Source organism: Planococcus citri, chromosome 3 (assembly GCF_950023065.1).
Source record: "Planococcus citri chromosome 3, ihPlaCitr1.1, whole genome shotgun sequence".
NCBI classification, from domain to species: domain Eukaryota; kingdom Metazoa; phylum Arthropoda; class Insecta; order Hemiptera; family Pseudococcidae; genus Planococcus; species Planococcus citri.
In genome coordinates, this window is record NC_088679.1 from 47,465,682 (window position 1) to 47,488,968 (window position 23,287).

Sequence of the window (23,287 nt, forward strand, 5' to 3'; positions counted from 1 at the left end):
CAAATATTTCAAACAATGCAATAAACACAGTTATGTACAGAATATAACTTTTAAATTAGTTTATTGATGATTAAAGCATATATTTTGATTTCAATTGCCCGCAATGCGGCATTGTACTACGAAAACATACAAAAAAATTCAATAAAATTTTGACTCGAAAATTTCTGATAGAATACAAAAATATAGCTATATATCACTCTATATTAGTTTCCATTCGATCGTTTTAGGAAAAAAAAAACAAATTGAAAATAAAGCTCAACAAAATTAATTTAAGCTTAAATTAAATTTATCGTATAAATTTGAAAATTAAAAAAAGTAGGTAGGTATGCATAAAATTTAATAATGTGCGTTTAAAAAAATATAAAATTATACAAAAAGTTAATCACCAGAGGTACCCATTCCTTTTAAATGCATTGAATTTCATATACATTACGAATAAAAAAATTAATTGATCGTCTTCTTTTTTCAAAATATAGCAACGGACGATATTATAAAAGTACGAAAAAAATGTGAATATAAAATATGTATAAAATTTTCTATATCGAATAAATAATTGATAATGTTATCAAATTGATCGCAGCGCGTATAAATAATACAAGAGAAAAAGAACTAAAAGGTACAATCAATATAACAAATATAAAATATTCCAGTCACAACCAAGAGAGCACTAAAGAAAGTATCGTGGCCGAATAATTTAGTACATCTCGGTACGGTTGTATGTAGTTTAAGCAGTTTTTTCTTGAGCAATAGCTGCAAATAAAAAATTGAAAATTAATTATCAACAGGAAATTAACGGAATATTATCGTAAAATATGTAATAAAGTTGATATCTTATCACTATTGTTATTTCCTTTCGATATTTTTCGATACAAAAAAATAAAATAACTGGCGAACATATTTATAGGTAATTACTAATTATTCAAATTATAACACACCTTCTTTAGTAGGTAATGGGTTTTTCTCTTCTGTAACTATGTGGTTTAATTTGGAGGTATCGAAATTTTCAATTCCAGCGATAAATTTTTGCTGCCCCTTTTCAGCATCGATCGCTACAAAAAAAAAATCATAAGCTTAATAGAACCGTTAGTTTTATTTACTGTTATTCTCAAGCATTTTATCGTATCAAGGAGTAGTTCGTAGAAAATTACAAATAATTTATCAGAATGACATTTGAACTTTTATACTCACCGCTTTTATCTGGCAATGGATTTTTCTCTTGAGTAGTGGTATGTTTTAATTTCCCTTGATCGAAAGCTTCGACTCCTTCTAATAAAGCTTTTTGAGTTTTTTCTGCAGCTACATCTGAAAATATTGAAATAATTGTTACAATTAAGACTTAATAAATGAGAAATTAAAAAGGAAAAAATACATTGATTTTTCTTCATGATGTGATTTTTAAAATAAGCTAATTTTAGTTATGTTTTCGTATAGCTTCAACCCACCTTCGGCATTGGGTAAAATAACCTTTTCTTGAGTATCCGTACGGTGTAATGAATGAGCAGAGAAATTTTCCACGTCTTGGATTAGAGCATTGTGTTGTTTTTCTTGTTTAACATCTACTCGTCGAATTTACGGTCCATGCAAACATAAAAAGCCACACATAAGCTAAGCAAAGCTACTAGCATGATCAAGTTTTTTGGTGTAAAGGGAAGGAGCAGTGCAGGTATACACTACGTACTCGTACTTGATTACTTATTATATTATACATCTAGACCTATGAGCAAAACTCATAAAATAATTCCAACTTCAAAGTATTCGGCAATAAAATAAAATGCTGAAAAAGCCACAGCAAGAAGTTTTTGAATTCAGTACTTTCAAAGCAAACATCGATCAGTCATAAAACTTTTCATACTGTACTACCAATACAATTATGAAATCATCAGGCCGGTACCTACATAGGTAGGTAGGTAGGTAGCTAGGTACATAAGTACATCTACGTATGTATTGATAAAATGCTCGTTCGTAAAAACAACTAATTTGATTTTTCCAATATCTCTCGCAAGTAGATAGGTAGTAGGTACGGTAGGTACATGAAGTATGTAATGTAGTCAAGTCACTATATGTTTCAATAGCACGACTGGTGGTATATGTTGTACGTGATAACAGTAATACGATTTCACGGAAAAAGCAAAACTTTGTAATGAATCATCAATACGAACGAATAAAACGAACTTACATGAGATAAAATTTACCTATGAGTCATAATTTCCTCGGTATAAAAGCTTTTTCTAAAAAAAAATATTGGAAAAAACGACAACATTTAGCATCAGAGTTGAACACTTATCAGGCTTTCAGAAAATTTAGTTTTATTAAATAAATTAATAATTAGGTGGGATATATGTACATACATTTCTCCTCATTATTGGGTAAAAACAGATAGGTAGATATTAAAACTGCTATGCTTAGATCTAGGTAGTCTAGGTACTAGATAATAGGAAGAGAAGCAACCAAAATCAAATAAATTTGAATTTGTTTTTCAATATTCGACTGAATTTCGAAGAAGCATCACATTAATTCAAAGAAAAATATCATGATGGGAGAAAAACAAAACCGCATTAGATTAACGATTAATCATCAATTTTAACGTGAGATAAGAACAATTTCTGTAAACCGATAACTCTATCCAAAGCTATAAGTTGGGATATCGTAATTTTCAAAGAATATCTTGAAATTTGATTCTCTATTTACTATGTACACATTTCATTTCAAAGAAAATGGAAAAAATCAACTGATTTCAAGTTTAGAACCAATGAAAGTGTCAAACAATAATTACTCAAGCAGAATTTCAGAGAATGGAAGTAAGAAAAAAGTATAAATCTTCAGGCCAACGATACTTTTTTGTGAAATATAAAATGCAAAAATATGCTTAGAATGAAGAGTAAAATAAAATATCTCATCAATATAGCACAGGAAACAAGTCATGATTACGAAGGTTCTCTATCTACAACCCATAAAAAAATTGCATTAAAAAACTAGTATTGGCAAATCTGAATACTTAGGATTTCCGTAGACAGATATGTACAACATGACAATATCATTTGATGAAAAAAAAAATGGAAAATTCATAATAAGAACATATTCAAATTGAAGGTAGCAATTTTGGAAAATTAAAATTAGGTCAAATTTTGTTTTTTAATAAAACAATTAATGATTATTAATATTAGAAAATCGTTCAATTCTTTTAGGTCATATTTCTTTCGAAAACATTTGATTAAGTAGAGGAACATTTGAATTAATGTTCATTTATATGAAGCGTATGTTTCAAAGCAATTCTAAGCGAGTGCAAAACGATATTTATGTAACTATGTAATTAGGTAGGTGCAGTGAAAAACATGGTAGGTAGGTACCTAAACGCATTTTTAATATTCGTAAAGTGATTTAAATCGTAAACGCAAAAAAAAAACACATCGCTACATAAAGACCATGGCTAACAAATCAGCAATACCTACTAAGTTCATAAGTTAAGCACTTCTCAGAGTCAGATACCTAACTTTGAAACACATTACACACAAAACCATGATGTCACACAATATGAACGCAGGCACACAATATCATAAGAATAAATTTTATACTTTAAATATCATGTACCTTCGGCAGATGGTAACACGATTTTCTCTTGGGTAGATGCATGCTTCATTTTATCCTGACTGAAAGCTTCCAATTGTGTTTTCAAGTCGTCTGAAACTTTGGGTAAATCTTTCAATGCTGGAGTGACAGCAGCCATTTTTGCTATAAAAATCTGCGAAAAACAAAAATATTCAATTAGTTAGACACGTAAACAGTAAACAAAATGATTCGTTCATCATTGAAGACCGTCAACATCGAGATTTTAATTATTCCTAATGATCTAATTCAGCCGAGCTCTGCTAGCCACACTGTGCTAAATTTTACGTTCTAAATAATTAACATTTCTCATCATCACACCACACAAATACTACCTAGGCCATCAGCTTGAAGGTATATTTCATCTAATACGTTCCTCACTCAAGGTTAAAATCTTTTCACATTAGATCATTCTTTCCGGTATTCATTTTCTTCGTTTCGAATACACATTCGATAACCTACACGTTGGAAAAAATGCTTTCTTCCCTCGTACCTATCTTATTAGTTATTTTAGCATGTTGTATCAAGGAATGCACACGTCCCGTAGTTTGTCTTTTGTCTTGTGACAGGATGATGTTATGTACGTAATGTACCTTACCTATATGTTCATCATGTTCGATAGCTGAAGGTGATCAATATCTGATCAATGGCAATAATTTCCAATAGCTTTACATTCATTTAAAACTTAAAAGGTTCTACCTAACCCACATTTAATGTATCTGTTCTTCAGTTTTTGTTTCTTATCCAACTAGCAACCGAATCTGATCTCGAAATCTTTTCACGTAGGAACAATGACTGTTCTAACACGAAAGTATTGAACCGTTTTGCGCAGGAAATGACACAACGTAAAGCTGTGTGATATCTATACTGTCCGTGATCCTACGTGGAATAGGTAGTGTGAATAACGACATAACTTCAACGTCATTCCAAACATCGTCAAAAAATAATGAAAAAATGTTCAAAATTTACCTACCAAGCCTCACATTTCTACAATCTTTTTGTAGGTCAACAAATTCACAAATAGGAATTATTTTTCAGGGTTAAGCAACATACATACCTAATAAACAAATACCGTAAACATTACGTAGGTGTAGGTACAACCTAATCCAATTTTTGAATAATAAAGCTCCAGAAGATCGAGAAAGAGAAATATGTTGCTTAACACTTCATAAAATATGAATAAGGTAGAGAGTCACAGTTAGCTTGAGTATCAAACGAAAAAGTCACATACCAACCAGATCTACCTATTCTCTTTTTGCAACACCAAGATGCTCCATAAGTAAGGAAAAGAAAATAATTTGCGTTCTATTGACACATTTTTACCCCGAAGTGTGTTTTTTTCATTGCGTGAGAAGTACGTAGAGGAAAAGCTAAGAAGGGTTTGGAGAAGCTCTTCCTATTTTACACCTGCTATGTATAAGGTGTGAATAAAGTGAACTAGACGCCATATGCGAGTACCTATGTTTTGAAAAGTGGAACTAAAACAATACATATCCCGCCATTTCATCAAGTTTTTAATTTTTTGATGCGTTCACTGGCCACTTTTTCATTTCTACTGACTTTGGTGGTTTCTCGTACTTTACGTTTAAACATTAATATGTAATTTATCTTCCACTTCAAAGTGTAATTGACTCTGTTGAAATAAACAGCTCCAGACTACTAATATAGTGTAAAATTATGGCAAATTTTTACCACATACAATACTATTCGCATTGGAATTTTGTAAACAATCTCGTCAACGAATAAAACGATGATAGGGATACCCGATCTTATGAACTCCCTATAGAGCTCGTTAACAACAACCGTCAGCGAAATTTTATTAAATTAGGTTTCAAATATTGTATTCTTCGAAAAGGATTTGTGAGTAATATACACGGGCACACACGTCAATAGGTTTGTTCGTTTTTATTACTCGGTCTAACCGGGTCTACACTTTCCTTACTCTCCTTACTCCGCTCTCCACTTTTTACCCCTGATTTAACCAAAGACCTATAACAGGTCTCTGGATTTAACCTTACCCGGGTGAGAAACCTGGTTAAAAACGAACAAACCCAAGAGTTATTCTGAACATCGGTTTTGTACGTTCTATTCTGAGAAAATGTTAAACGAACTCACTTTAACTTCAGTGAACTTAATTCGCTAAAAAAAAAAAAAAAAAAAAATGCCTAACCTATTTCAACAGTACAGGGTGCCCAGAAATATCGAGCACCCCTAAAAAAGTTTTCTACTAAAATACTTTGGTTGGTCACAGTGAATGATAATAATGATAGCACATGATTGGTTGTTGGACTGGGGAGATAACATTCCACCAATCATATGCATCTATTTCACGTTGCCAACCTATATTTTTAATGAAAAACTTTCATTGGGGTGCTCGATATTTCTGGGCACCCTGTATTACATATGTATACAGGGTGCCCAGAAATATCGTGAACCCCCAAAAAAGTTTTCCGCTAAATGTTTCAGTTGATCACAGTGAATGATGATATTGATAGCGCATGATTGGTGTTAGACTGAGGTGATAACATTCCACCAATCATACGCATCTATTTCGCATTGTCAACCTATATTTTCTAATAAAAAACTTTCTTAGGGGTTCAGCATATTTCTGGGCACCCTGTAGATATTGCAAAATGAATTTTGACAGTTCGAGTTAATAATTGAAAATCACTCAAAGACCACTCAGAGATTTCGGAGGCGCATAAACAAGCTATCTTTGAAATTGAATATAAAAATTATTTTTTCCTCAATGATCACTATGAAAATGTTGGATTCAGAAATTCAGAGATGCTACATAAGTAGGAATTAGGTACGGGGTGGACAGAAATATCGTGAACCCCTAAAAAAGTTTTCTGATAAATATTCTGGTTGGTCACAGTGAATGATGATAACTGAGATGATAATTTTCCACCAATCATATGCATCTATTTCACGTTGCCAACCTATATTTTGAATGAAAAACTTTCTCAAGGATTCACGATATTTCTGTTCACCCTGTACAACAAGGTAGGTAGGTACATAAGTAGGTATATACACTATACAGTATGCACAAAAGTCAGGGTCGAGACGAACCAATGAAATTTCGATTCGAATTGCGAATCTCGAATTATTTCAAATGATTCGAATCACAAATAGAAAAAGGCTATTCGAATTATTCGAATTTATACTCATAGTGATTCGTCCAGACCCTAGCTCAAAAATAACGAGCACACGAGCAGTCTACAGAAAATATTTTGTGTTAAAAATGTAGGTTGGCAACGTGGAGTACAGGGTGGCCAGAAATATCGGGTACCCCTAAAAAAGTTTTCTAACTAAATACTTCGGTTGGTCACAGTGAATGATAATAATGATAACACATGATTGGTTGTTGGACTGGAGAGATAACATTCCACCAATCATATGCATCTATTTCACGTTGCCAACCTATATTTTTAATGAAAAACTTTCTTAGGGGTACCCGATATTTCTGGCCACCCTGTACATATGTCACATATGCACCAATCACAATCACAAGCCACCAAGCTGCTACTCACAGTGACCAACTAATATTTTTAAGTAACGACAAATTTTTTTAGGTTGGGGTGCTCAATATTTCTGTGCAGGCTGTAGGTAAAGTAGGTAACTAGGTATCACAGGGTGCGTAGAAATATCAAGTACCGCCAAAAATGTTTTTTGCTAAATAAACGTTTCGGCAGGTCACAGTGAATGATAATAATCATAGCACATGATTGGTGTTGGACTGAGGTGATGACAGTCCACCAATCATATTATGCATCTATTTCACATTGCCAAATGTCAATTGCTAACCAACATTTTTAATAAAAAACTTTCTTCGAGGTACACGATATTTTTGCGCACCCTGTAGGTAGGTACATATTACATGCAATCCAACTACCAAACATCGAAACCGGCATGACAAACAGCCACGTTACCAACAAAATATCGAAAAGCAGATCAAATGCCATCTGTTAATTAATGTTTAATCAACTTGAGAAAAAGAACTTCGGGATATTCCACTCCACTAGTCAAACATAGCAATTTCAATTACAAGAACCAAAATGCAAATTCCGTACGATTCATCCAGAAACAATAAAATGTCATGAACTAGCTCGGGAAATACACTTTCATTTGCTATCCAAGCAGTAATATTAATTCTGCTATCGAATACCAATAGCACACAAAAAGAACATAATATTACTTTTATTAGTTCTTGTTCTACGTATGAAAATTTAATTTCACTCAAACCGGTTCATGATAAAAGAGGAAGCACAATTCGTTCATCCTGTTTGTACGAGCATCACAAAAATCTAACTACGGGGATGGCTATCTTTTATGAACATTGAACAGCTTTTTTAACACGTATTGTATTGCAAATGAAACCATCTAACCATCCAACGTCTACTCAATTCCACATTTCCATCATAAGGATTTTGAAAATGAAACATTCGATTCGAATTTCAGATAGCGAATCACGAACCAAGTACACAGATAAGATAACACATACGGCACTTAAGACACAAGAGACACAGAAGACGGCCACATATTAATTTACACTTCTCGAACAAATCATAATTAAAAATCAATGATAAATAGTAATAAAAAAAACTCGTAATAAAACTTATTACCTAAATAAATCACAATAACGCTGAAAAATCACACAGCACACAGCACAACAGACGGATTTTCAAACAAGAAACGTAGAACGCGAAATTACTAAACTGCACAATCACAATACAGTATACACGATGCACGTAAACACCAGTCGGACTGTCGGAAGCCACAGAAAATGTACGTATGCTATGCCGGAGAGCGGAGACTGGAGTAGGACTGCGTCCGCTCAGCTGCGTCATACCGACATACGTAACTCGATTTTTCTCTCTCGTCTCGTCTCTCCTTTTCAAGATGATATGAATATGAGTCAACGTCGGCCTAGGCGACAGACCGCTTCGACCACGCCCAAAAACGATCAATTCGCAGAATACAAAAATCGTGTACCTAGCTTGATACTGGTTTGGAACCCAATGCTTTGTGTTGAGAAGAGAAGTTTGGTAGGTAAAAAAATACAAGTACGTATATTACATACTACATAGCTTACTAAGTACACAGTAATGATGAATTGAAACACTCGTCTGATAGAATGTTTCTGGTGGAGTAATTTTAATTTTCGTTTTGGACTCCAGCACTCCACGAACAGTTCCGTTCCAGTAGACTGTAGAAATGTCTGCAGGTAGTGCAGGTCACCAGGTACAAGTCCACAGTTCTGTCATGGGTGCCCACAGCTTCTCGGAGGGAGCAGTAAAGTATCTTGTTTGCATATTTCTTCCGCAGAAATGTTTTATCATTCAGATGGTTGAAAAATTTCGTGCACCCTCTGAAATACTTCACTCTAGCTAAACTTCTAGTATTTTACCTTGAGAAGATATTGAAATGTTTTTATTGCACAATTTTTATTTTCGAAATTTAGGTACATTTTCACTTTTTACACAGGCACAGATACCAAAAAAAAATCAAAAATTCAAAATGTGCAATGACTGCGCACCTTCTGAGATGTATGTGCAGGTGCAGTTCAGTGACCCCTCCTCACCCTCTTCTACCAGAAAAATTCTAGGGGTTAGTCAGTAAATTCTTGAAATACTGACATAGAGTTGGGATTTTATTTTGAGTACTGATGTACTGATGAAATTAGTGTAGGTATTACAATTACCTACTTACATCAATTTATCAATACTATTTTCAGCCCCGGTTGAAATTTTAAATTAAAAAAAAAATCAACCAAGTTCGCTTTGTTATAGATTTTAAAAAAAACAACAACTTACGAGGTTTCCATATCAGAACTATGTAACAGCAAACTCAAAATTTGTCATAATACAATATCCACTCGAATAAACTAAATATTATTGTGATTTTATGCTTTCTTTTTAACGTTTAAGATAAGTAATTTCATTTTCGACTTCGGACCCTGCATATAGGTACTGTATTAATCAAGTGGTAAATTTAAATCATAGTTTTACATCCAAATACAGCAGCTAGAGCATAAATACCTTACCTACTTATTTTATTAGGTAATTTGTTTTTAATCTATCCTATCAACCAACTTACAGAAAAAACTATAAGTATACTTATGATTCTTGGCTATTTTTTCAAATCCCCTCGAGTATAGTAACACCGTACACTACAATTAGGAACATGCGATGTGCATGGACGTGATGGTTACTTAGAACTCGCCCGTCAATTATTCTTAATCATCGATTAATTAGAAGCAATAAAAACAAACAAATTTCCGATTAAGTATACCAGGTTTATTATCGCCGCGTGCTGCTTTCCTCTGAAAAATTCTTTCCGAGTCGAGTGTATACTGCACACATCATACAACTTATACGTCATTACAAGTACAGTGTATGTAGAAGTGGATTTTTTCTTGGTACCCCTAATGAATTTTTTCATTAACTCATTTTTTTTTATCACGGATAATCATGATGGAAAGTTTTCATTTATGGTCTCGAGATAAGCGCCCTTATTGATTTTTTCATCCAAATTATGAGCAAAAACTTTTTAGAAATCGAAATTAGTTTACCTACTAAGGCATTTCTCAATTAAAATTAAATAAGATCCATTACATTCATTTGCGGAGTAAATCTAGGTAGGTAGGTATTGTATTAACTGTCAAGTTGCTGGATACGAGAAAAGGGAACTAAGTATAGTTTGGGTAACGACAACGAGAATGAAAATGTGAAAAAACATTTCAAATTATTAACGTTCATTACGACAAAAACCTTTCATTATTTTGCATTTCGCTCATTTTTTTTTTCTCCTACACTTTTCGTTTTTCTATACATTCTATGGTTATTAATAAAAATGAAAAATCAGAAAAATGATTTAAAAATTTGTTTTTTCAAGTACCTATAGGTACATCTACATTTAATTTCAAGTGGTAATCGTGCCACATATCTACCTCAAGTTTTCAAATGAAAAATGAAATGATTTGGCCACAAAACAGAAATTTTTCAGTTTATTGAAACCGAAAGCAAAACATGCTTTAGAAAAGTTCAGTCTAATGTAGTAACCAATGAAACGACTTTTGCGGATGACAGACTATTTTTATTATGTAGTTAATTTATATAGAGGTACATACCTTTCAATATATTACGTATAATAATGTCACTTTCTCACATGTACTTAAGTACTTAGACTTACTACACAAATACACATGTATGACTACTAAAAATTATTCGCATTTTCATAGATCTACAACTGGAAGAATTGCACGAAGGTCAAACTCAAATGGTAAGTCAGCTGCTCGGATACCTAGTACCTACTCATTTCCTAAATGTAACTCTTGTATATACTTTGAAATTTCCGCATTGTATGATTTCATTTCCATCCGGAATTCGCTGAAACATCCACGTTGTATTCAGTTTGCAACGATAAAGATGGAATAACAGACGAAAACATACCAAACCCAATACACAATTCATAAAAAATATTTTGGTCGGATACAATTGGCGAAACGAGCCATTGATTCAGTTAGGACCTACATAAGTTCCAAATTCAATTCATAAGTAAGCGCCTATTCTGTTCTCGATCTCGACATACAGCGTAAACATGTTCAGAAATATTGAGCATCGCTCAACAAATTTTTTGTTTAAAATTTATGGTTGGCAACATCGAATGGACATTAGACGCACAGATACGTAATACATATGACCAATCATGAGTCACTATTTCTACTGTTCACTTTCACGCTATGACCAACTTATATTATAAGCCCAAATTTTTTTTGGTTGCTTGATATTTCTGAGGACATTTTAATTGTAGCCTACATATTTATGTACCTCTACCTACTTATGTAAATTCTGGTGCTTTCAGAAGATTTGTAAAAATTTGAGGTTCTAAAAAGTTTAATAAATAAGACGCTAAAAATCTGCTCTACATCCACAGCTTACATCAATTCTTTAATACCATTAAAGAAATCGGAGCGCGATTAAATTTCGCAACTCAATTTTATTGTACTTAACATCGCCCTTTAACAGAACTGACATCACGGACGTTTGCTCTCATCAGTACATTCGACATCCTTGTTCAGTGCTCATTGTGTAAATGTGTACCCCCATCAGTCGCATATTATCATTCGTTCGTCAATTCGCAAATAAATAGAATAAGGTACTTATAAATCTATCTTTGCAGAATCGCACATCCATTATAGTGCACGTTATACACGAGATAGCGAAACCGATGACTCATTCAAAATCACCCCTTTCTAAAAACACACGAGCCCAGCAGCTTACTCAATTAAGGAAAGTTGCATTTAACGAAACAGTAACTATAACTTACTATAATTGTGATCGATACTATACCTACTACGTCGAAAAATAATTGCAAAGTTGTTTTTTTCTACGTAATTCTTTCACGATGAATCATCTATGCTCTATTGCTATATTCACATAGGTAGGTGACATGTTTATACTTAGTACCTATTACCTACCTTACCTAGTTTATCTCTCGGGTTCGTTTTCAATATTCAACATGTACGATGCAATTACAGACTTCATATCTGACATGATACCATTAGCCTACCCTTAAAAAATAAACAAGAAAAAAATTCGTTTTTACATTATTTTCCAATTTTGAAGTGAGTAATAAAGAGAGAGCAAAAATTTCAAAGCCATTATGCATAGTAGAACTAGCTCTACAGTTACCTACATTGTTTTAAAATTAAGTGAACATGACTGGTTGACGGTATTCTTCGTCAAGTAATTTAATGATGTAGGTATGTAGGTATGTATCTGCATTAAGCGAGATTAGGTACCATACATTAGTGCTCCGAGCATTCAAAGATAGCAAATTTTACTCTAATTGCTTAATTTATCTCGCATCCGGAGCGGTAAAAAAATTTTAAATTGTACCTAACGCTAGTTAATTTCACGAATGCTCACTATGCAAATTTAGTAAATTCACACTTCCATTCGTGCGATATGCTTTAATTACAATTTAGCTATAGGTACTTATGTTCGCTTGAAAATTATTCGTCTTAGCTTACCTGAATACCTTGAAAATGAGTAAAAATAGAACTATTTGTTACACGTAGCTAAATCCAAGCATGATACCAAATACCAATTATCACATTGTCAGCGTTACTTACACTTGGAAAAATGAGCCTGAATATTATTTAGTTACCTACGTGTATCAAATTTTTCTTCCAAAAATTGTAAGCTTTCTCTCGTGGTGTTGGTGTTTGATAAGCCTAGTGAATTCAACTAATTCATATTTTTACCGTATGACAATTTAAATCGCTGCGAGCAAAATAAAAAGATATTTTGCTTCAGGTTACGTAACGTACCTATTCTAATATCTGTTAGGTTTATTATATCGCTTGTGGGTTACCTATGTATGGTAGTATGGTAAGCTACATACAACACACAACAGCGTGAAATATTTGAAGGAAGAAAATATCATTGGAAAAAATAAATAATATGAAAATAACAACAAAGATTTATCGATTATTCGTAGTTGATTATCAGTTAAGGCCATCGCAATGAGAAATCTGCAACTACATGAACAGAATAAAAATCGTAAGCACCTATGCCATTATAATTCCATCTTGACATTGCGTATCTATCTACTGTGCCTTACATTCGAACTTAGAAATAAATTCAAAAGCCAGTTTCTAGCAATAGAAAAAAAAATTAAATTGTTTGACAAAACGAGAGGAAAACCTTATCTGAAATAATTGTTTTCCGAAAGTTGAGAATATGAACAAAACAAATTGAAATTCAGTATAGCTGTAGGTATCTGATCGTGAAAAATTATGAAAAATCACAGTTTTATCGTGATAATATTATATTTTTTAAATTTCATAATCTTAATCAACTACTTGGTTGTACTTATACTTATACGAGTATTTTTCTGCTGTGATGTTGAAAATTGAAAATCAATGAAGCAATTATACGGAACATTTAAATAAAATCAACATCAAAACAACCTAATAAATTAGCTGGCGAAGATCCCAACAAGCGTAAGTAACAATTACCAAGTCAAGAACTTGTCAAAATAACGCACTTTCCAGCGTTAATTTTTTAAAACAAGTAGGTAGGTAATAGGTATAGTTAAGGTAGGTCCAGCAACCTACCTGTTGGTATAATTGTAAATCTTCCAGATGCATACTAGTTAGATATTTAGTGCGATTTTTGGCCACATCAAAAAACTTGAACTTGATAACATTTCCCATCCACTCCGGTCTTGTTCTATGTACCTAGACCTACCTATTGCCATTTCTAACACGTTAATCAAATTTTTTTTAATTGTAGTATAACTAAGCTGGTTTATCTTCAAACCATTCAAACGTTGATGCTTCGTGAAACGACTTCATATTAGGCCATTGTGACCGGGCAAACGTATTGTTTCATTACACTTACCATCATGTCCCACTTAACACAATGGCTGCTTTGTTAGTTCGAACAATTGTTTTTAATTCTTTTCACTGAATACTTTTTTGCTACAATAATACGTGTTTGTGTACTTATCATATAGGTAAGCGCATACTGTCATCAAATCTAGTCAAATACGTGCCTCATCGGTAGATAGGTGTTTGAAGATTATGTCCGAATGTCTACATTTCCTATTTGCAGCTGCAGAACCATAATTTTTGAGCCATTTGAACTGGATATTTACACGAAATACTCAACCATTACAGACAAAAGAATTTTTTATAAACAAAAAAAAACAAACAATTTTGAAGAGCAAAAAATTGTTTACTTGGGTAGGTACCTGTGAAATGTAGTTAGTTTTTGGTTAAATGCCAAACTTTGTTATTAAAATATTTGAAAAAAAATCGAAAACTCGATTTCTTTGAATAGGTATGTAATGTTCTGTGATTTCTTGAATGAGTCTTCCTAATATTTTCATGGGAGTCCTTTTTTTGTTACTTGCATAGTTACATTGTCAAATAGTGTGATTGACTGGATTCTTATCTGGTCAAAAAAAATTCAAAAATGGTTACCCTTTTTTTGAAAAAGTTGAAAATATAATCAGTCGAGATTTTGAAAAATTAAGAATTATTTTAGTTTAATTTGAATATAAGGCACAAAATCGAGCAATAGGCTTAGGTATTTTTAATTGAAAAATCGAAATTTGAAAATGGGAATTTTTGCAGTTAAGCCTTAATCCTCTTCGGCGACAAGATAACTCACGAATCCATACGAAGTACCTACCTATGCAATGTACCTACTTTTATTACGGTTTTATGTAAAAACATGAAAAAAACTAAGTTGAAAAACATCATTTTTGTATAAATAAAAATCGTCAGGATCATTTAAGAATTACAAAAATTTGCTAGAAAACGATTTGCATTTATGCCGATGTAATCACTTTCTTATTATAGAATCACATGGGAGTCACTAAGTATATAAATGTAGAGTCCGATTTCAAGTTGCAATAAAAAAAAAAATGAAAACTCACAGAACATGAAAGGAGAGTAGATATAGGCAATGATATAGGTTAATGTTGAAATTACAAGATCATACTTTGTTGAAATTTACAGGCTCATAGTTAAACACTCAACCGATTTTATAAAATAGTGTTGCAAAGAATGCAAACTGGTACCATGTTGCAAATTGGTCAAGTTATACCCTAGGTCTATTTAAATTCGATTGTCTTCATTCCACTAAAATGAATTTCCATGTTTTTTAGACCAAGAAATCCAAAGCGACCATCTGCGATCAGAGAAAACAGACGAATCACATTCATACTTAAGTTCTAAGTTTCTAAATGATCGGTAGATCAGTACCTAAAAGACAACAGATGTTCCAAAGAACTAACATACGGTTATAAATGATGCTTAAAAGTCATCGTTAATAATTACGCGTTGAAATTTCATTTGAAAAAAAACGCACAGGAGGCATCAGACATCTTTAACATTGCACTCGAGTTAAAAAACGCCCGAGAGTCAGAGAAAGTAAAATTTTCCTGTGTGCCTATAATATCTTATTACTCGCTTAGGTGCCTAGACCTACTCAATTCAATCACCAATGCTTTGTTTTTTGCGAAGTTGAACATACAGTCGATCCACATTTAAATAATGTCACAGACGTATCATGCTTGAAAAATCGTGACTTATCAATATTCGGCGTAAATTTTCGTGACATTTTTCTACAAATAAATCATTGTAAACCAGATGGTGATGCGAAGGTAACCAGATTAGGAACTTTCGAAATTTCAACCTATCTTCTCGTTTTAAATATAGCAATTAACCGTAAACAGTGCCGACTCATTAATTTATCCAAATCAGGCTTTATCAGGTACCTACTGGTTGGTTGACCTATTCGTTGTATGATGTATTACGATTTGATAAATATAAATTTTTCATTCTTCATTTCAACTTTTCAAGTACCTAGAGAGTCTTTCATTTTCAGTTGCAGGTAATTTGATACACTGAGTAATTTTTTCGCAACTTTGTACAAAACCACACACATCATTCGAATCGATTTCTGTGATTTGAACCCTGTTTATCATGCGATCGTGTTCATACGTACTTCATATTATGTTTGTAGATTTTCCTCGTGCATATAGGCAACATATGGCGCTTACGCGACGATATTGTCAAACAGCTGTTAGCACCGTTCGCAGCTTCTTATTCTTGTCCTTGTACTCGTAGTATAGGTAGGTACATTACTACGTTTACTTAAGATGCGGTTAACTCGTACACTTCAAGTCAATTTCTCAACTTGTACCTAATAAAAGCTATAAGGTATAGTTAGGTACCTAATATTTTATTATTAAAAAGGACCTATTTAGAAAAACTTGAGCTGATTAGATTATTTGATAAAATTCGCCAACGAATACTTACAAATATTGAAACCCAATCATTATCTACCATCGTTTATCGAAATTTTCATGACATATGGCTTCAAAAATTCATTTATTTGCCCACTATTTTATTCATGTCACGAGCCACTAAGTTATATGGTAGGTACTTATTTTTCGTATACGTGTCGCATTACAGCGAAATCACTCGTTGTCGTAGACCTCAAGCCATACTAACCTACTGCGAAGACCTTTTTCGTCAATATTACTGCACGTCTAATTCCATGTTGAAAATCGTATTGTAATTATCAACGTTAGTTGTATTCTCGAGACTTGAGCGGCATATCTTCAACGTTCCACTCTACATACGTGGAAGGACTTGCATATACGTCGGTCGTCGTGCCGTATCTGAATACTTGGCCATCATTATTGAAATTTTGAATTCTAAAATTCAAATTTTGCGACAGATGAGGTCCTTTGAATGAGAATGACACGCCGAAGCGTACAGAAACAGCTATGGAGTCACAGGACTCCAAATAGGTTAAAAGTGGTCGCAATTATTGTCTCCAGATTTACTGTTTTTCTATTAGGTATAAGCACCTTTTATTATCAGTAAGTAAACTATATTTCCATACATTTTCAAAAATTCACTAAAAATCGAAAGCTCTTTCAGTAAGCCAAATTTAAGCTCCATCGCCTATTGGAATCAATGGTTTAAAAAAGTTATTTTGTTAATATTTTTAATTTGATAATCCAGTAAAGTCAATTGAATTTCAATTTTCAATTTGAAAATTAAAGCACGAGTAGATACGTGTAAAATGTACCTAATCATAAAAAAAATCACTCAATTGGTGGATTATAATATGTACCTTATGTTAGGTAAAACAAAAAAAAAGCTATAGATACCCATCATTAAGATACCTACTTAGGTAATCAACAGAGAAAACTACATATAATGGCTAAAAATGTTGGCGACATATCATCGATTTGTTTTAATATTTCTGTAGTAAAGTGATAACTTAGCAATTTACCCAGACTAGCGGAATGTTAAGGACGCATGTACACGATGCTCAACAGGAAAACAGAATTTATAGCATATTTTTTATTATAATTGTCTACTTGTCATAAGTACAGACAGGTAGCTAAGCTATTTGTTTCATTTGAACCTTCTATCTATAGTATAAATTGAAGTCGTAGTGTTAATATATGTACATTGAACTACCTATTATAGATGTAAACAACAACCACATGGACGTCATTTCAATTGAAATACAAACATACAATTTAAAATTTATCCAAGTAGGCTAGGCACTCAAATCAATTTCACATGTTGTATTGCAATGGCGTATGTGAATGTAGTCAACTTTTATGGAGCTTGGTAGATAAATATTTATAACTACCGGAAAATAATCGAGAAAACAAAATTGTTTTTCAATTTTATTTCGCAGTTGCAAACAATTTGAAATTTTGAAGAAAAAAAAGTAAAGAAAATCTCAACACTTATTACCTTATTGAAGCCATATTATTAAGTACCAAAAAAAGGTTTAAAAATTCGAGCTAAGTACTTAAAAATAATTAGGTATCATGAAAAAAATTGGTAAAAATTGTCGTAGGTAGTTAGGTACCTATTCGATTGCATCAAAGTGGAAACACCTATGAAATAAATCCACTCGAGAACTTTATTTGTAAACATCTTCATAAATATTTTACTGATAGTAGGGTTCATATCGAATTTATCGTTAATAACACCGTCAGAACTCGGTAGGTATTTGTTTATCAAACATTTACATTTTGTAAGTTCAACTTGCACTATGCAGATAATCAAAGAGCAAGAAATTTGAAAACTGATAAGAAAGCTGAAAAACACATAAGAATAAAAAGAAATGTAGGAGCATACTCTTAGGTATAGGTACTTGCTCAAGAAATGAAATTCATTACATATGAAAAAAAATTGAGCCAACATAAATGTAGTTTCAGTCCTCCCTCTTCACCATACCAAAAAAGTGAATAAAAATTCATCGCTACGTAAGTGATGTTCCTTGTTTGTACTCAGGTGAAAAAATTCCAAAATTTTACAAAGTAGGTACTAGGTACTGACGAATTAGTTACTATAATAGGGTATCCCAAAATACGTCAACAGTTTCTTCACTATTGGAAAGAATTAAGAAATTAATTACGAGTAGATAATTTTGTACTTATTTAGAAACTGAAATTCTACTTAAAAGCAGCTAAGCGCCTATTTTTTTCTAGTTTCAGCTGCTCGCACCAACACACGAAATCTAACGCAGGTGGCATCCCACATTTTAACGAATTCAAGTTTAAGACCAACGACCGGCGAACTACACGACGCGGAAAGTATTGCGAATTAAAAGAATACGCCATTGAAAACAGCTATTCGTTGCGGTTTTGATTTACATTATAGCGACTGGATCTATTAACACATGCTGTATCATGGATGAAAATATTTTATTACGTAATTGGTTTGGTAGTTCCTCCGCTTCTAATGAACTCAAGTGCCCACAAAAGCACAGTACCTGGCCAGACATTCGAGTTTCGTATTATGTATTAAAAATAAAAATCAAACCGGAGAAAAATATTATTCATTATCTTTTAATGTAACAAGTCTTAATTAGAATGTTAACTGATGCTGACTACAATTAAAGAACCCAGCCATGAAAACAGCATCGTATTCGCAATTCCGAGTACCTACTTTGTTGATTTTTTTTTCAAGTTGTTAAATTCATTTTTTGAAACAAATAAATTTTTAAAAGTTGGTGTAAGTATTGTGAAGAATCACTGAGTCGTACAGTAAAAATTACCTAAATATGTATGTATGTATTTACTCAATTAGGTACTCCATGCTCTTTTGAGTCTTTTCCTTCTTATAGTAAATTTTACATAAAAAGTACATAGGTACGTGTTTTTTGTTTTTTGTTTTTTTTTTTTTTTTTTTTTTTACTTTTAGTTGGTACTATTTTTATTTATGAAGTTCATATAATTATTATAAACAAATTATAGAAATGAAGTACTCATCGCTCTCACTGTTTATTCAGCCGACAAAATATTCACTTAAATACTTAAATTATTTTTACCATCAATATTGGTTCAGACTCAACTGTACATAGTTGCGTTTCTTCGATGCATCGTTATTCTGTGACACTAAAAATCAGAATCAAATTGGTAAAAACTTAGTGAGTATAAATCTAATCTGAACTGAAATAAAAAAATTCTATCAAAATTTTTATCAAGAAAAATAAAGACTTAATTGTATGCAATTGGTGTATACTGTATATATGTTAGGTACCAAGTCCGAAATTGTACAATTCGGGGTTGGTACAGCCAATTTTGTACCATCTCCGAAGTGTCCGGACCAAGCGTGAATATTACTTTTTCATCGGACTTGGTTTGTACAATGCCCGGAGGGTCCGGACAAAGTGTTCGACTTGGTACAATTTGTGTTGTGCAAAGTCCGAAATATAGTTTTATAATGAATGAATTCGAATTTTACATCCCTTTATTCCATAAATATTGAACTAAATTAAAGGAAATTTAAAGATGACTCTAAAATACACACCACCAGCAGAATTTTCAGGTGCTGAAATTCATTTGTTGATTTTTGGGGAAATTTTTAAAGATTCAAATATTGCTATGCTCACTTCTCAAAAAAAAAAAATAAAAAGATCAAATTGAGGTACTTACTACTTAATTAAAATGCTGAAATTTGGTTTTGACTCTCTATTTTCAACTTCTCGAGTCGTTTGGTGGTGGTTTTGATTTTTTTGGGCGGTATTTATGCACAGGCAACTTAGGTAGTTGCCTAGGGCTGCAAATTTTCGGAGGCAGTAAATTTTGAAGCGTTTTCATCTCGATTTTTGGATTTTTGCGATTTTTTTTTATGTATATAAGTATTTAGAGCAAAATTAAAATTTAGCATAAACCTGGATTAGCCATTGATCTTTATGACCTTTTCGATAAATTTTTTCAAAACCATTTTGTATTAGTATTAGTTCAAATCCAAAATTTTTTCAATTTTTTAAAAAATTACTGGAGAAATCTGCTATTAACTCAGAAAATTGATAATATGGTAGGTACAAACCAAATTTCAGCCTTTCACGACAATTTGTTAAAATTTTGACTTTGAAAAATTCATAAAAAAATGAATTTGGAATCTAAGTATTAGTGCGTAGTTTTCAAATGAGTAAGGCACGAGAATTTCACGACTAGAGAAGTTGAAAATAGAGAGTAAAAACCAAATTTCAGCATTTTAGTTAGTAAGTACCTCAATTTGATCTTTTTATTTTTTTTTTGTGAAGTGAGCATAGCAATATTTGAATCTGTAAAAATTTCCCCAAAAATCAACAAATGAATTTCAGCACCTGAAAATTCTGCTGGTGGTGTGTAGGTATTTAAGAGTCATCTTTAAATTTCCTTTAATTTAGTTCAATATTTATGGAATAAAGGGATGTAAAATTCGAATTCATTCATTATAAAACTATATTTCGAACTTTGCACAACACAAATTGTACCAAGTCGAACACTTTGTCCGGACTCTCCGGGCATTGTACAAACCAAGTCCGATGAAAAAGTAATATTCACGCTTGGTCCGGACACTTCGGAGATGGTACAAAATTGGCTGTACCAACCCCGAATTGTACAATTTCGGACTTGGTACCTAACATATACATATGTATGTACTTCTGAATGAATACCTCTCACATAAATTTAAAGACTGCAGAAAAAAAAAGAAAGAAAAACTGTGCCACTCTACCACAATCTTATGAAATTTTGCATTGCAATCTAATATAAACATTGAATTTCAAGTCTCAAGAAAAGTTTTCTACAAAAGCTGTTTTTAAAAATGAGTAATCTTCATTCGTTGTGTATTGTGTATTTTTTTTTAATTCGTGTTTTCTCGAAATTCACTGCGTGTACTTTGAAAACAAGGTACATGCCTACTCGCTATTAGTTTAATAAATATGTTTTTACTTTTTTTACGTTGCATATTTTACATTGCCATTATTAGTATTAAAATTCATTCAAGATAAAATGGAAAACATTGCGTTAATTTGTACAATTTCTTACAATAAACCTATCTATAACTTCTTTCCAAAAAAAATAATAATAAATAAATATGAAAATAAAAAGTGAAACACTTCAATTTACAACCGCAGCAGATGTGCAACTTTAGTTTTTCTTTTTTCTTTTCAGCAAAGCAAACATACTCGTATCTAAGTGCTAAGAATCGTTTTCAATCGACTTCGTTGGCAATATACGAATTAGTATTGCGCTTTTCATGATTATTTGTGTAGATATAATACATATATATCCGAACACATCTGATTTTACAAATGCTAATTTTTTTAATTTTTTAGTCTAGATTTTATAGATTATCGAATACTATACTACATTTCAAATTTTTATTTTTATTTACTCATCAATTTTTTCTTGCATTATAGTTATTGCAAAATTAAAACTCTAGTTGTAAAATTTTATTAAAAAATGAAAATTATTTTTAAAAAGGAAAAAGAGAAATGAGAAAAATAACATCAGATCATCATAATTACTTATCCGTCAAAACATGTACATCCTATATTATAGAGACAGAAAAAATCCGTTCGCGTAAATGGGCCGTGTCATATGAGTTGCATACTCATAAATTTGAAGGAAAATGAGTAAAACAAAACATTCAATTTTTGTGAAGAGGCACCTATTTATATTGATTTGAGTTTCTGTAATTGAAATTTCTCACGTATGTTTAACATCTTTGCAGTTCAGAGCAATCAGAATAGAACAATGAAGTGTTTCATTCAAACTTGAATACTTCCTTCAGCATTCAGCAACCTGACTAAACAGGTATTTTTTATTGAATCCTGATACGATGATTATTATTATACTTACATCAGTGTTCGTAGGTACATTATGTTTAGTACACAGGTAAGTAGTACAGGTTACAGGTACGCAATGGGTGTCCAAGAATACCTAAGGGATTTTAATAAACCGAAATGGGAAAAAAATTTCCCCAAGTAAAAATTGAAAAATTACATAAATATGTACATAGGACCATAGGTATTGTTTCATTTCAATGCAAAATAAAAAACTTTTTAAGCTCCTCATGCTCCATCAATACAAATACCTACTTTAGCGCTCCTCTTTCCCAAATTCCGAATGATTTTCAAATTTTGATACGGAAAATTTTCTTTGCTTTTTTCGGCAAATCAAACTCCTTTATTCTTGGATACCCGTTACAAAGATGCCTACATCTAGTGACTAGCACTTGAGTGAATGTTGTACGCAAGTAATTATTTAAATTTAAATACCTACATATAAGTACAGGGTGCCCAGAAATATCGAGCACCCCAAAGAAAGTTTTTCATTAAAAATATAGGTTGGCAACTTGAAATAGATGCATATGATTGGTGGAATGTTATCTCTCCAGTCCAACAACCAATCATGTGCTATCATTATTATCATTCACTGTGACCAACCAAAGTATTTTAGTAGAAAACTTTCTTAGGGGTGCTCGATATTTCTGGGCACCCTGTACCTTATACCTATATTATTAACATTCAAAAAAAATCTTGTTGCTTCATTTTCAATAATTTTATATGTACTCATGTCTACATTTATTTATTTTGATTCTTACAATATTTTGTTACACAAGTTTACCAGCATCCACCAAAATTGGCAGAATGTACAGTATGTAGAAAAAATAAATAATAAAATAAACCTCGCAATCGCATATTCAATTTTTTGTCGCGATTTGCGGTGCATTCTGTTTTTGTAGGTAGGTACGAGTATAATGAAAATGCTTCCTCAGTTCGGAATTTTTTAATTTCTGAAACAATTTATTTGATAATTATTATTATTATTATTACGATTATGGTAC

At 32.2% G+C, this 23,287-nt stretch overlaps 1 protein-coding gene across 2 annotated transcripts; it reads right to left on the bottom strand.

Moving 5' to 3' along the window:
* Nucleotides 1–44: 44 nt before the first annotated feature.
* cib (thymosin beta cib) lies at nucleotides 45–8,392 on the bottom strand. Of its 2 annotated transcripts, XM_065358884.1 has the most exons (6): nucleotides 8,229–8,392; nucleotides 3,589–3,739; nucleotides 1,443–1,556; nucleotides 1,189–1,302; nucleotides 936–1,049; nucleotides 45–750 (listed from the first exon to the last, which is right to left on the bottom strand). In XM_065358884.1, the coding sequence occupies exons 2-6, from the start codon at nucleotides 3,722–3,724 to the stop codon at nucleotides 725–727; spliced, it is 504 nt and encodes a 167-aa protein (XP_065214956.1). In that variant the 5' UTR covers nucleotides 3,725–3,739; nucleotides 8,229–8,392; the 3' UTR covers nucleotides 45–724. The 2 variants fall into 2 exon arrangements, with proteins under 2 accessions (XP_065214956.1, XP_065214957.1); XM_065358885.1 differs by lacking the exons at nucleotides 1,443–1,556; nucleotides 8,229–8,392.
* Nucleotides 8,393–23,287: the final 14,895 nt, after the last annotated feature.

Excerpts from the sequence above, each read along its gene's own strand:
- cib (XM_065358884.1), bottom strand. The coding sequence starts at position 3,724 with ATGGCTGCTGTCACTCCAGCATTGAAAGATTTACCCAAAGTTTCAGAC. Across the intron at positions 1,557-3,588 it reads CGTGTTACCATCTGCCGAAG|ATGTTAAACAAGAAAAACAA; the intron begins GTACATGATATT and ends TTCGACGAGTAG. Across the intron at positions 1,050-1,188 it reads TCCATTGCCAGATAAAAGCG|CGATCGATGCTGAAAAGGGG; the intron begins GTGAGTATAAAA and ends TTTTTTTTGTAG.